The sequence below is a fragment of the Ptiloglossa arizonensis genome, chromosome 10, assembly GCF_051014685.1.
Source record: "Ptiloglossa arizonensis isolate GNS036 chromosome 10, iyPtiAriz1_principal, whole genome shotgun sequence".
Taxonomy (NCBI): domain Eukaryota; kingdom Metazoa; phylum Arthropoda; class Insecta; order Hymenoptera; family Colletidae; genus Ptiloglossa; species Ptiloglossa arizonensis.
The window spans coordinates 3,917,376-3,933,061 of NC_135057.1; the positions used below are offsets into that span (position 1 = coordinate 3,917,376).

The 15,686-nt window shown below is 32.1% G+C and overlaps 1 protein-coding gene across 6 annotated transcripts in view; it reads left to right on the forward strand.

The window, feature by feature from the left end:
* LOC143152191 (G-protein coupled receptor Mth2) overlaps positions 1-15,686 on the forward strand; it is a 72,559-nt gene that overhangs the window by 47,302 nt on the left and 9,571 nt on the right. For 5 of the 6 annotated variants that reach the window (XM_076322024.1, XM_076322023.1, XM_076322027.1 and 2 more), the window contains exons 8-10: positions 6,971-7,149; positions 13,958-14,138; positions 15,133-15,681. In XM_076322024.1, the coding sequence (XP_076178139.1) occupies positions 6,971-7,149; positions 13,958-14,138; positions 15,133-15,463 (691 nt within the window). In that variant the 3' untranslated portion in view covers positions 15,464-15,681. Of the gene's footprint in view, positions 1-6,970; positions 7,150-13,957; positions 14,139-15,132; positions 15,682-15,686 lie in introns of those variants that run through there. The other variant, XM_076322029.1, reaches the window with a different exon arrangement.

The following is a 15,686-nucleotide window of genomic DNA, read 5'->3' on the forward strand; positions in this document are numbered from 1 at the left end:
AATTTATAATACACTGAGAGAATTAAGAAAATACAGGTGCACTTGATTATAATAGCTTTAATTGCAGCAAACAAAAATATATTACGGGGATTCGATGGGTCGAAAAAGATTCGAAAATGTGGCGGGTCAGAAGAGACCCGAGGAACGCATTAGGGGTAAGCGAAATACGAGCGAGCGAATGCGGGACGAAGAAGCACAAGTAGCGTGAGTTTATACCTTAGAGTCCTTGATTGGACAGTTGAGTTTACTCTTACAACTTGCTGGTTTACTTAGTCGACGTTGTGCGTGGTAAATATTTGCATGCCTAGCGCGTACAAACACTCCTCGTTAAGCATTCGGGTCTCTACCTCGAGAAAAATTTCGAATCATCCCCGCTATTGTTTATCCACGAGCGAGATAAGATACGTACGCAGAAGCACATCTCATTCGTTAATGAACACTATAATTGTTGTACTCGTCGTTGTGTCTTTATGAGTATTATATATTATCGATGGACTAGGGCCAACTTTCTGATGAAAACGAGTTCGAACACTACACTTCAAACTTTAGGCGAGTCTACGCGTAAAAGTTCATTGGATTTAAATCTGGGGGTTCAAAGTGGCCAGGCGATGGGTCCCTCACGTCCGATCCATTTATTTGAAAATCGTTCATTTAAAACTTCCCCTGCCATACGAATAAAATGATGAGCGCCGTGGTACATAAACTACATACGACGCATAATTTCAAACGAGAAATCTTGTGATAATTCATTTCACTCTTTTCGTAAAAAGCGAATATAATGCTTATCAATTTTGTCTTGTAGTTATGAAAAATGGTCCGATTGGATCGCTAATTATTACACAATAGATCGTATAACGGCGTGCGAATTTCCTTACCGATCACCATTCAAAAAATTCGATACAATATTTGGTAGATTGAGCTTCCTTTTTTGAACAATATCGAATGTATCGAATTCTTAACAGTGACAGAAATCTGTAGTAACTAGGCGCGAAAGGTCATTCGTGGAAGAAAGTCGAGGTAAGACCTTGGTACAGGTATTCATTGCGCGGTATACTGCAAATAATCGCGTGTCTTACGTTTTCCATTGCTGCTATCATTCGACTGCAATCGCTATCAGTTTGGTGGGTGTGATCGAGGACCCATTATTTCGTGTCTGGAGACTCAGCGGTACTAGGTCTACCGCCGATAGAAATAGTTTTCGAGATGAGTCTGTATCCCGCAGGCATCTGTATATCCTTTCGAATGTTTTCCTATTTGGCAAGCGTCTATTAGTGAAGCGTTCCACATACATGTGTTTTGGTATTGTTCCAATCAGCAAGACTACACATTACACGTCGTATCTGCATTTATGCAGTTTATTATAATAATAATAATGACGATGATGATGATAATAATAATAATAATAATAATAATATTAACGATAATGATGATAATAATGATGATAATAATAATAATAATAATATTAACGATAATGATGATGATGATCATGATGATAATAATGATGATAATAATAATAATAATAATAATAATAATATTAACGATAATGATGACGATGATAATGATGATAATAATGATGATAATAATAATGATGATAATGATGACAATGAGAATGAGAATGAGAATGACAGTGACAATGACAATGATAATGGCAATGGCAATGGCAATGGCAATGGTCATGACAATGACAATGACGATGAAGATAACAGTGACAATGATAATGATAATAATAATAATAATAATAATAATAATAATAATAATAATAGAACGTCTTAATTGCACCAAGATTGTATACGTTAAAAAAGAAAAAGAATAATAATATAGCATCGAGCGAAGAGGAAAGAAGGTGTAACCATGAAAACAACGTAATATGAGTGTAATAAAAGAATAAAGAGTAAGGAAAAAAGAAGAGAAAAAGGAAGGAAGAGTAAAAGTTAAAAATAAATATATAAGGTGATAATAACGTTGGTAAGAAAGAAACATAATACTATATAATGTGAAACAAAATGCATCCGTAGCAGAATACGAAGTTCAGAGACAATAGCAGCAGGACAAAAAGATATTATAATAAGAGTAATAGTTATCATTAAAAACGGTCTACAGTGAATGGTAGTTGCGCGCTTGAAGGAGTTAAAAGGCTGTAAGGATTGAATTGAGGGTAGGGGGGAGGAGTGAGTATAGTAATATCCGGAGCGGTAAATCATCACTTCAAAGGGAAACTATCACAGAATTGGATTAGAAATATTAGACACGTGCTGCTATTATTCAGAAGATAAATTGTTGTAATTTATAGAACATTATGAGAACGTTAAGAAACATTCGGTAAGGTTGCACTCTAGACTACCTTTGATATTAAACAGCTGTATAACATTAAATACGTTTGTTGAGTTTGCAGCGAGAGTTACTGAGATAGAAAAATGCATGTAACTCAGGACAAAAATAAATGGAACAAACGTTTACAAAAACATTTCTTATTACTTCTCTTTGTCAAATTCATCTTTGTCGAAATTCCGTCGGTATATTTAAAGTCATGGACTCGCTTATTCTGCGATTGTATTGTATCATGCCTTTTAGTTCGCTCTGTACAGTTTTTTCTAAAAATTTATCTCCGATCGGATAATGTGTAGCATGAAAAATGAAATGTATCACAGGCATTTAACGCTACAATTTGATTTTCGCATTTGTTTGTGAATTATGCATAATAAATATTTAAATTGCTCGCATGCCAATGTAGGTCACAACTTCGTTCTCTCCTTGCTCTTTTTATTTCCTTCAAACTGGGTATTTAAAATATAGTAGTACGAAATTTAATTATTGATTCCGTGGGTCAGTGTTTACAGCCTCTTAAATCGACTGAATTAAAATTCTCAATACAAAAACTGTACACGCGATGAATTCCCAATTTACAAAGAATTGAAGGACCACCAAGAATTTCTTGTATTGGCATTTTTACGTAGCGCCATTTATTCTGTCGAACAATGTGTGCTTCAACCGCGAACGCGTTTAATATGAAATAAATTTCGATCGTTTCGTTATCGAATCGATATTTTGCGAATAACTGGGTTAGTCTTATTCAGGTAGTGACGTTCTAATGGTTTTTTAACGTTTCGTCGATAAATATCACGCGTTTAAAACATTAATAATTCCTTGTAAAACTTTATAGCTTTATGTAAAGAGAAGGTACATATACAAAAATTCGTTATTTGACACTGCAATTTTCTAATTTGTCTTTTTCTCTACTCTTGTAGCTCATCTATTTTTCCTTAGGAAGAAAATTTTAAGAACTCGTAGAAACGGTTCTTTAGCTCGAAGGTCACCGATTAAATAGATCCATCGATTATTTGTGAACGGATTTAAAAATTTGGGCACTGTGTTTTTTCATTCCTCTACGTAAAAATCTGTTCGTTAAACTTGAAAGTGGTTCAATTCGAAATTCAGCGAATTGCTCGTTTGATCGATCTTCGATCGCCTTACGAACGATCTTGATCCATTGAAGGTTCCCGCGCCATGCTTCTGAGACGCAGTTTATGTGTTTAAGACGCTATTCTAACTACTGAATTTGTAAATATGCGGAGAAAATAGACCTATGCGCACGGAGAATCGTTACTGTGACGTTCTTTGCTTTTCTCTACAGCAATACCTCGTCTGCTCATCATTCCACCATATTACTTTTGTATTAATTTATGGATATTTAAAATTAATTCTAACTTGAGTATACGAGGCGATGAATCTAGCCAATATGAGCAGTAATCCTGCTGTGAGGGTTACGTAAGTAGGAGATTCAATCTTGCACAGAACGTAACATATACTTAGAATAATCGCTATTAGCGAGTTACCGCAGAGATTCTTGTATGCAATCTTTCATTGATATTTTGACTTATTTGTTTTCTCATACAGTGCATTTCGTACATTATATATGAAATCTCTTCTCTATATTCGTTAAATTATTTGTAATCCTATGAACATTCTAAATGATGTAGAATGAATTACCTAACTGAAATCGTTGAACTCGTATTATTTCATATCCATATGTTTCTACCTATTTGTTTAAAAGTAATGTGGATTCCATTTAAAACAATTTAAGTAACCGTGAAATATCAGAAATATTCACCACGAGAAGAAAGTGATTTTAATGGATATAATGTTCCTTTCGTAAAAGATTTTACTTTAATAAAAAATTATTTAGATTCTTTCTATACACGATGTATTCACGTTAATTTACCATTTAAATATATGTAATTATACTCCTAACACCTCAATAGATGCAACCTCGATGATTGCACGGAAATCTCGTCCAATACATAGACAAGTAAAAGGAATAGTTATTTAACAATCAGTTATGTTAGAGGTAGTGGAGATATAATGCGTAAGTTGGATTCTGTATTTAATTAACTATGCAGATACTTGCACGAATTTTTAGTTTCGATTTCTTAGAATTATCGAGGTTCCTAAGTATTATACTTAATTTTATGTAGAAGTAATTTTTTTTCTGGAAGTTAATACAAGTTGTTGTTTCATTTCATTCGAAGTGGTATACAATGGTTTTTAAAATGTAACGTACATACACTATTTAAATTTACACTTATATAAATTTTCTGTAAGCAACTAATAAGAAAGTTTTCTTAGCAGTTTTCCAATATTTTCGAAACATATTTATTCATTGTCTTTAAACGATGTTGAAAAATTCTGACATTTTCGCGAGTACTTCTTCAAAAATGTGGTGTCTCTTAAATTTTCAAAAATTTCCAATTTTTTGACGTTCATAATACTTCACATTTTTTTGAAAATTTTAAAAATTATTTTTTACTTTTTATAATAAAGCAGAAACAACAACTTGTATTAACTTCCAGAAAGAAAATTACTTCTACATAAAATTAAGTACTTAGGAACAGTAGGACCTTGATAATTTAAAAAAATCGAAACTAAAAATTCGTGCAAGTATCAAAATTCGTACAATAAACGAGATAGTTAAAATTAACTTAAAAAAAAATTTTAATTTAAAGAACAATTTAATGAAACAAAACTTGTGACTTTTGATGATGAGAATGTTTTTTCGATGCATAATTTTGTTTAATGTACCTTAATACTCAAATGTCAAGCAATTGGTTTTATTGAATGAACTGTGTTCATGGAAAGTTCAATTGTAGCGTTCTGGCGTAAACATTGGCTCAGTTTGATTATTCAAAATCTATGAATTTCGATCATTGAAAACCGATTACTTTTTATTGTCAATCGAGAGCGAAATGATAACAGCTGTGACGTATCATTTGTTTAGCCAATTTACCCGGATATTCGCGACAAGGGCATAAACGCAAATTGCCTCGGGCTGGAAACCTCGAGCAACAATCATCGCGTGGGATACACGAACGATTAATAATTAATTAAGCGATTGTGAATGAAATGGTATACGTAAAAGATTTCTCTTATTCGATTTTCATTCGAAAGTGTGTTTAGCTTGCGTGATAACTCGATCAGTTTATCGACTAACTGTGGATTCTTTACTTCTTATAATTAATACAAAAAAAAAGAACTGCATTTGATCGTTAATTTTCTTCCGAGAATAGAATTCTCTTTATCAAAATTGTTTACTTTGCATATTTACTTGAATAAAATAGAGCAGTAGCCTTAAAATATAAAATTGTACAAATTATTTTGACAAGTATCATTTAAAAAACTGTGTTAAATGTACAATTTTAAACACGGTCGTTAATCGTCGTTTACAATCTATTCATTGGGTAATTTTAAACACAGTAAAAATTAAAAATAATCTCAGAATATTGCATCTCGGGGAATGGACGCGGTAAATTGACAATTACGCGTTCACTTATTCGATCGTGTAATACGTATGCCAAAAAAAAAAAACGATTCTTTGATACTTTTGTCTTGTAAGCGTCGAATGCATCGACACGATAGCGCATCATACGTAGAAACGATCGAATATTTATCAAATCGCTTCCTTGTAAATAAACATTTCTTCCTCCCTTGTTTCCACGAAACGATTATTAATGTTTCCTTGGTAACATAAGTCAATTCTTTTTCATATAAATAACGTCCCGCGCACATCAAACAAATATGCTGCTTAAAATAATCACACTCTTTCGAAGAATGAACTAAATATCATATATAAAAGAAATACCGTATATTTGTAGAAGATACTTTTGGACAACCAGTATTTGTCAGTTTCTAATTAGAACTATAATATGCGTGTGACAATATACGTTGAAAGTAACATGGCCATATGTGGTGTTAAGAAATATATTAGATTGAAAAATATTTAATTAATATGTAGTGACACACGCTCAAAATTGTGTACTGTCCTTGTTCTTTTCTTATTATTGATAAAATGTAATATATAAATAGGATACTTTTAAAATAAGTGTTTTAATATGAATTATTATATTATTTCGAATAAAAATTCTTAAAATTAAGAAAAATCGGATATAATGATTTAAGTTTTGGTCGGACAAATTACAAGTTAAAATTGTTTGTAACCAAATTGTAGTAAGCAAGTCCTATTTGTGATTTCTTCTTCGATGTGAAAGGAACGGAATATAAAATTAGTATTATATAACCAGTCACGATGATTTCAAGGTCATAGATGACAATCAATGCTACGTAGATACAGGAATGCCAGAAGTTGTGATTAATGTTCAATCACTGTGTTGGATATTATTTTATTTTATTATTCCAATTTTTAATTGCTAATCTTTTGTTTTTATCATTTCTGTATCTAGATTTTAAGCCATTTCTTTGAGATATAATTTTTGAGGTAAAATTTTGTACCTTTTTATTTCAGTTTTGTACTCTATTCATGAGTATAATTATTACAAAATAAATTCAACACAAAAGCTTTTCCCACCACCGATCAATTCAGCAATGAAAGGGTTAATATTCCACGAAAAGTGTCTAATTTTAAACAAATATCCAATGTTTCAAACTATCATACATTATAAAGGAATTGTTCTTTTTTCAGGAGCCTGCGTGGAAATTTCGGCAGAGGACGATCTCACGTCAAAAGATTCCTCTGGTATTGTTTATACGCATGGGGCTCGGCGTTGTTTCTCACGATATTCGCCATTATGTGCGATCAATTATTACTTCTGCCTGAAAATTTAAGGCCGAATTTTGGTGCAAAAAGATGCTGGTTCACAAGTAAGTTACCGAGTGAAAATAATACGTTTTCGTTTACTTCGATGCATCACGTGTTCGTGATATCTAATACATTTATTTGAGGAATTAGTTAAAAAGAGCAACAATTTTACGAGATGTCGATTTATACGGATAGCCATACCGGAAGCTTTTATTCAATATTAAATAGAATTTATTTTAATATATACATTTATTATTGAACTTCTTTAGCTAGATTTTAATCATTAATTTTAGGAAATTGAACAAAGAAATTTGAATTATCGTACAAAGTGTATAAATAACGTTTGAGTTTGATTTAAATGGGAAAATTTTTATTTCATTGTATGAAACTGATTGTTTGAAATAAGCTAAAGTTTAGTAATAATTACATTAAAATTGATCAACGTAAGATTTAGAATGGTCAATTAATTTTCAATTTATCGATTGTTGATTTTAAAAATTACGGAATATATCTTGACGATTTATGAAAAATGAAATATTTACCTATTTTTAACTGGAAGAAATTATCGTTTAAAAAATTGAAAATTATTTTTCTAGAACGAAAGAAATGAGGGATGTTTATATTTATTTATTTTTTAAATGAATTTCCATACTTTGTGGTTCGTTGCATTTCATACTAAATTGATACAAATGCGATGACGATGACGGTGTTACAAAATTAGTTTTTGGTAATGTTTGACGTGCAAATTTAATGGAAATGTGTAGTAGAATAATGTTCTTAATTGTGCATAAAAATCGTACATTTCAAAACGTTTTCTCTGAATAAGAAATATTAAAATTATACAGCAAAAACTTGTTTTACGTTTAAAGTAATTCTTATCTTAGAAATCTCATTAAACTAATGAAATTTTCCTGTATCTACTATTTTTGTTAGGCCTTTCGTTAACTTGAAATAAATTGTCCGGAAGTTTAAGATGATATGATAATTTACTACGTTTTTACTTTTTGAAGCATTGCATTACTTGTAACTGTTCTTATATTTTATTTCGAGATTTGCTTGAAGTTATACCAAAATATTGAGAATCATTCAGTTTTGTAATTTAAAAATTCTGATACGGAACGAAACGAGTCATTTTTTCTATAGTTTTGTAATTATCATTTTTAATTAAGTTAATTTATTATTGCCGCGTCAATATACTTTACCGTCACAAGAAACTTCAAATTCAACGAATAGCAACGTCAAGTACCTACCACGATCCATTCATAATTAAAGAATTTTTCTAAATGATTTAAATACCATCTAGTTAAGTCAAGATCGTGTAGATTCCTCTTGAATTTCTTGAAACTTTTCAAAGTTTATTAAACGAGATGCAATCCTTTAACAAATTACTTTTCTAATTGCCAGAATTTGTAACATTTTATAGAGTACGAAATACTAAATTATCAATAATTACTATAAAATTATGACGTTTGATTCGAGATAAAGTACTAAATTACTAATAAAAAGAAGTTAAAACTGCATATTGTACGTGCATTGTGGCGTTATGAGAAAATTATCTTGGGAAAACGAGATCTAAGTAACTGAAATGGTAATTAATGAAAATTTAATAATAATAATAATAATAATAAGTTTTACAGTGCATTATTAATTGTCAAATATTGATCACCGATAATATCAATTCGTCCATTTTCTATTTTACAAACATTTCGAGAGCGTGTAGTATTTTACCATTACGGCTAAATAATGTTCGTTTAAATACTTTTCAGCGACCATTAAAAGTAAGTGTTGCTGTCGTTACAGTCCCTTCGCTGCTCAGCAGGTTTCCTTTGGTTTAAACTTCAATAGTCATTGATAATTAAGAACCAATTAAAAAGTTTCTCACCGTTACGATTCGCTATGAATTAAAGAGTTGAACAGGAAATCACGCTTTACGAAGGCCATTAGTGTTTCAATGGAGAGGAAATTAATCGAAGAACGACTGTCGATTACCGACGAACTGAGTAACATTTCTGTCATTTGAATTGGCGCGAGCAGAGACTCGAAATGATTTTGTGCATATATTATTCTTTACTTAGATACGTTATCAAATTTCACAGTGATATCTTTCGATTCAACTTGCGCGCAGACTGCTCTCGTCTGATTGGCTGTGTTGTTTTTACAAAATGGAAACGGATTCCTACTTTCCACTCCCCGTGAATTTACGAGACTCTCTAAAGGTGCAATTACTACGCGTTGCTTACTATTTACAAACGTCTATTCGAGTTGAAACTTTAGTAATGTAACATAATACGTTGTGACTTTACAACCAATACCTCTCACTGATTAAGCCAATTGTTTTCAACGATTAGTATTTTCAGAAGAGTTGTTAATTTTGTTTACTTTGATAACCATTATTCATGAAAAAATGTAAGTTATATTATATTGGTACTATATTGGTATATATATTATATTGGTACTAACAAAAGTAAGTTATATTATATCGGTTACAAGGAACGATATTCGTGTGTTTAGCGTAGGATTGGTTAATTGGACTTCTCGGATAATATCTAAGCTAGTAATAGAGCCATTGATCCTTTCGAATAATTTTCTTTGCTGAAATAATCTCATTTGCGAAAAAATGTAGCGATAACGAGCAATTTATTTGGAACGTTATTGATTTTTGATTTTGGGCCATCGTGAGTAACATTTCGATACAAAGATATAGAAAAGTAAAGAATGCTTTCTTCAGTGAGAATAAAGAGGAATGTATTGCAATTTAAAGATAATTTTTTCGCTGCTTCAGTGTACTTTACACGATTCTTAATACCACAAAGCCTTTATCAAGCCTTTACCATTTTAATATTTTGTTTTTACGTGCTTATAAAGATTTGCAAATATTTACTATTGATTATCGTACAGTTATCGATACAGTCAAAACTTATGGTTTATTTATTAATTAATCTTTTATTTCGACTTTATACTTTTTCTAAAAATTAAAAACACTTCCGTCAATTTTTGTAACATTCTATAAATTTTGTAACAAATCTATAAAAGCCTAATGTATCGAGGTTTTTTTATTTTTCTTCGATAAAATAAGCTTTACATTTTAAATAAAGAGAATATATATGAAATGTAACATTTTTCGAGGCAAGTATTGCTGAAGCTACGGATTTTTGCTTTGCGTTTTGCAAGATTTCTCTCTCTCTCTCTCTCTCTCCTCTCTCTCTCTCTCTCTCTCTCTTTCTCTCTCTCTCTCTCTGTTACTTCTCTCTTGGGTGTCTTTAAATTTCCGGAATTAAAGCGATATAATGCAGGAATCCCGCTAAAAGAACAACCTAGAAGTTCCCCCAGGATTTCTATCCGGTGGAAGCACAAATTGCGACCGCGTATTTCGCGCTTTTCCAGATCAAATATTGAATTAACGCGGCCGCTTTCACAGGATTTCCCGCGCATTATATTTCTGTATCGCGGAAGAAATTTCATTGTTTCACGGGCAAGAAACGCCACTGCATTCCGCGACAATCGTTCCAAGTGTATATATTGACTTATGTTATTCCCTTTCCTCACCGATGTAATATCATTTTAATAAAAGTAGAGAACACAATATAAATTCTCAATCTTCTGGTCCGTACTATGCCAAGAGAATGTGGTCGCGTCCTGTGCACTTAGATATATTTTTATAATAAATATTTACGTTAACGTGTTTATGCAAGACGGTCGAGCGTGGATTCCATGTGGGTAGACGTAGAACGTTAAATGTAGATATTCGATAATTTTAGAACCCGAATAGTTATTCGGTGAATTTTATTATACCCAGACGAAAAATTCATGGAGATTCGTGCGAAAAATAAAGTAATATACTTTGCTACGATATTAAATAACGGTATCTGGAATACCACAGTCGAAGCTAGTTATTTGTTTAGAAAAGAAAGACGATGCATACATTTAATTATTTATATCTTTGCAATGATCGAATATTTGTATTTAATGTTTAAAATATTGGAAGAAAGATCCATTTTATATCAATTTTAGATTTTTCAAATTGAAGGAGGACAAGTTGAATCTTTCCCTTCTAGAAATAATTTTCACAGTTGAAAATAGAATTAAAAGTATTACAATTATTTACATAATAGAACTATGCGTAGTAGCAAAGTAAAGATAATTAATTTTAAAACTATGGTAGAGCTAAGATCGATAGTTTTTAAGTGTAATAAAAATTTAGGACATAGTTGAGGTAGAATTCAAATAATTAAATATAGTTAAAGTTTCGATGGCATTGGTAATACCAAGGAAATATAATGTTGGTTTATTATCGGTATACCTACAATGAAAATGTAATGAAAACTCGAAGATATATTTTGGACACGACAAGAAAATTCGTTCTAAGCTTTCAACGTCACGGAACGTTCTTTCGCCGTTTCGCTAAACGAGTGTCGGCCATTTAACTAATTACACTAATTAGTTCGTGTTGCTGGACGATGGTTTTGCACAAAATCCAACTTTTAAGAGTCAGCTCGTTAAAGACGACTGGAGGCAACGATTTTTATAATAGAAACGTTGCATTCGTTCCTTCCTGTTTATATTCGTTGTTTGAATAGCAAAATGAGATTTGATTGTAACAACAAGCAACGACGCGTAGCAAGTGTTGATTAATTTTTTATAGGGCAGTTTTTTGGCGCCACGAGTGAGGAAGATATTTCAGAAAAAAGAAAACGTATCAACGTAACGTAAATTTCTATTGTCAACAATGTTGGATAGAAAATAACGGAAATTCAAATTACCTAAAATTTATGCAGAATTTTATTCCATATTATGTACTTCTTCATTTACAGCAATGTTCATTTATAGTAATGTACTTTTAATTATACGCAGTAAATAGGTCAACTGAATATTTTGAATAATGTGCACATATATTCTGTGGTCACAAGAAATATTATAGAACTCGAAAAATGTCAATTTGATGGGCGCGACAAAAGAAAATATTACAAAATTTAACGAGATTCCTTTGTGTCATCCTTCTAAAAGTAAATTACCCATTTTATTCATTACCTGCAACAGTAAATTATTACAACATTTTCGATTTTAATTTTTGTTCGATTTTACAAATTTGCTTCCTAGTGGGTTATTTGTTAACATTTGCGTCAGATTTTCTGTTGATAATCCAACGTATTTTCTACTTAATACAGGAAACTCTCTGACAGCTTTTCTATTATAAATATATAAAACATAATGACTATAAAATTGAATAATTGAAAATTAGGCTCTATCAATTTTTTTGCAACTTTTATTTTTTAATAATTCTGTTCAAACTTATACTTAACCTTAAAAAAAGTACCTGTCCTCATTTTATTATTATAGAAAAAACCTTTTGAAATTTTTCTAATATCTATTCTATTCATAATACACACATATACTTTAGTTACCTCTGATAGCAAAAGTTTAACAAAAACAGTAATAAGATATTATAATGTTTGTTTCGAATGAAAGATATAAAATAATAAGAAACTAATAGTTTCGTAAAAGGTATTGCACAGAAAAGCAAACTTTTTAAAGATAACATCTAAATAACTTTCGAAGCAATCGAGAACTTTTTTGCTGACAATGAAGATATTTGTTACTGTTACGCAAGTACTTCTATTTTTATTTCTTATACATTCTATTCGAACTAGAACTTTTATTAATTCGTTTTTATTGGATCTTACAACGGGACAACTTTTATTATTTAAATTCTACTTCAACTGCTTCAACGAAATCTACTGAATAAGTTTCACGACCGTTTCGATTCCTGTTCCATACATTTGTTCACACGAACGTAAAATCAATGTTCATCACTGTCGTACATATGTATGTGACGGAATGTTAAATAGCTAGACATACACTTGAATTCTTTCCATAAGAAAAGCATGTTATCTTTCCTGCCGTTACTTTCTTTGGTACAAGAAATTACAATCACTACGTGATTCACTGATTCGGAAACTTTCTCGTTGATTTTCGAATCATTTTTTCCCGTCCTTACATTCCCTCAATATATGAAAATATAATTTCTTCGTTGTCCATTAACAGAGAATTTTGATGGTGCATGAAACCATAAAGGACCTTTTGTAGTCCACTGATTAACGTTCTTTCCATAGGGAATCTATTTTCCTCAAAGAATACCAGTGTATGGTTAGCTATTGAGAAGTCACGCACAAATGATACATTTCCATTTCATTTCCGTTTTTGATCCTGTTCTGAACAGACTCAAAACAACGCAATACGTTTTAAGACATTGAAGCTATTCAATCGAAACCATACGTTCCACGTTGAATCTTAATTTTTTCCAAAAAATGGAAAAAGATTGATCTAAATTGATTCCCTGCTACGTTCTCTCCGGGAAAGAAACTTTAAAACCGCACTAGAAAAATTAATTTTACGTTTAAAATAATTCTTCTTAAAATGCTCACTGAACTGACCCAACTTTCTCGTGTCTTCTATTTTCATTGGACGTTTCATTGAAAACGTTGTAGTTATTTTTATTTTACATCACGAGATTTGCTTTAAATTATAGCAAAATATTAAAAATGATTCCGATACGCGAATAATCGTGACATGAAATGAAAATCGTTATTGCCATATACATGCCAGGTTGTGCATAAGTGATAAATTTCCATTTCTGATTCCGTCTTAAACAGATTAAAATCAACGCAGCATGTTTTAAGAGGCTAGACGAGAAATTCGATTCAAGTCACACACTCAGTGTCGTGCCACTATTTTTTCCCTAAGCTCGGCCGCTTCGAGGGATTGTATCACGAGCACCGTTCACTGAGCATCGTGTTCTCAGCTCTCTTAAAGCGAGAACCCGATTTTGTGTCATCGATTATGGTGGTTCACTTAGACGCGTTCATGTTACAGAAGAGCGATCGATGTTCGGTGAACTGATTTTCTTCAGATGTCCAATCGCGATTCAACTGATATTCAACGTGGTGTTCTTCATCCTCACGGCAGAGCACTGTAGCAAGGTGAAAGCCGAGATAAGCAGGGTTGCCGACCCGTCGGATCCCAGGAGCAAACGATTTCACGCTGACAAAACTAAGTGAGTCTATCGGCTGGCCCTTAAACACAGGGGTTGAGTGAAACCCCACGAGTTTGATGAAGATACGCCGCTCGAATATCTTCCATGCAAAGTAGATGACGCGCGGATATTCAAGGTGTCGGGGGATCACCGAAAAATTCTTTTTTATAATCCGTACAATCTGACTTACTTCGTAACTTACACCTCCGTTCGAATGTCATAGGACACGTTTATTCGTTTTAACAAATTTTCATCGTGTAACGTAAATCGTTGAATTTCTTTTACTTTACTCGTGCGTGTACATTCACGGACACGTGTTCAGTATTATCTATCCACAAAAGGAAATTTTTAGTCGTTTAAGTGTCTTAAAGAATGAGAAAGGTATTTGAATCGTTGAAAAGAAAATGTCTATAAGTTGTGGAACATTCTACGAGACGTACGGGACGGTATCGATAAAAAATTTGTACAAAAAGCTAATCGTCAGGATACCAAAATTAGTGAATAGAATACTTAAAGTACACGGAGGATGTATAAAGGGAAAAATATTCAATTATTATCAACGATATCGGTGAGATTCTGTGCAAATTATTAGATACTCTACATATAGTTAATAGTGTCAAATATGTAGGAAAAGATTGTTTTTCGTTGTGAATTTTTCAACGATTCTCACTATCCTTTTCAGATCTTTATGATAGTTTAGTAGGTGTCCTATGACTTCAGCGAAGGTGTGTCTACACCATGAGGTTACCGTTTGAAGTATTATATTTTCTAACAGAACGAGAGATTCTTAACAGAAAGTTGTCTTTTCCATTTCTTTCTAAACGTCTCATTCTGTTAGCAAGTTCAAAAGGAGACACAACGATTACATATTTTGATTTTCTTTTCTTTTACTAATTCAGGTTGGTCATAAACCTAAAACTGTTCATTGTTATCTTTCTGTGTGTCTCATTCTGTTAGTAAGTTCGAAAGGAGAAACGATTACATATTCTGATTTTCTTTTCTTTTATTCATTCAGGTTGATCATGAACGTAAAGCTGTTCATTGTTATGGGGATATCGTGGATCGCAGAAATAGCGTCCTCCCTAATGAACAGGTACACCAAAGTCGAGTGGAAGGATGAACTGTTCTACGCAAGCGACGTGATAAACTGTCTCCAGGGTTTATTGATATTCACTCTATTCGTGCTGAAGCCCCGCGTTTATCAGGCGCTGAGAAAACGATTGGGGTTCGAAGAGAAGAAATGCTCTAGCCAAGGTACCTCCACGCTTCAAGATCCCTTCAAAACGAAGAAGAGCGGTAGTAATAGCACGCTAACGTCCAGTTTCGGGGTTAGCGTGACAAACTGACGAAAGTAGGTAAAAATGGTTCGTTTCTGGAAACAATTTCTCGTTTCCAGAGTTCTTCGCCCGCTGTCGAGATCAATTTTCACCCGAGACTCGAGAAATTACCTTTTGTACTTTGTAATATTTTTATTTCTGTTTTTTTTTTATTTTTTTTTGTATATATATATATTTGTTTTAACTGTTACCGTTTGTTGTTTCTTTTTGTACATTGCACATTCTACGTTTC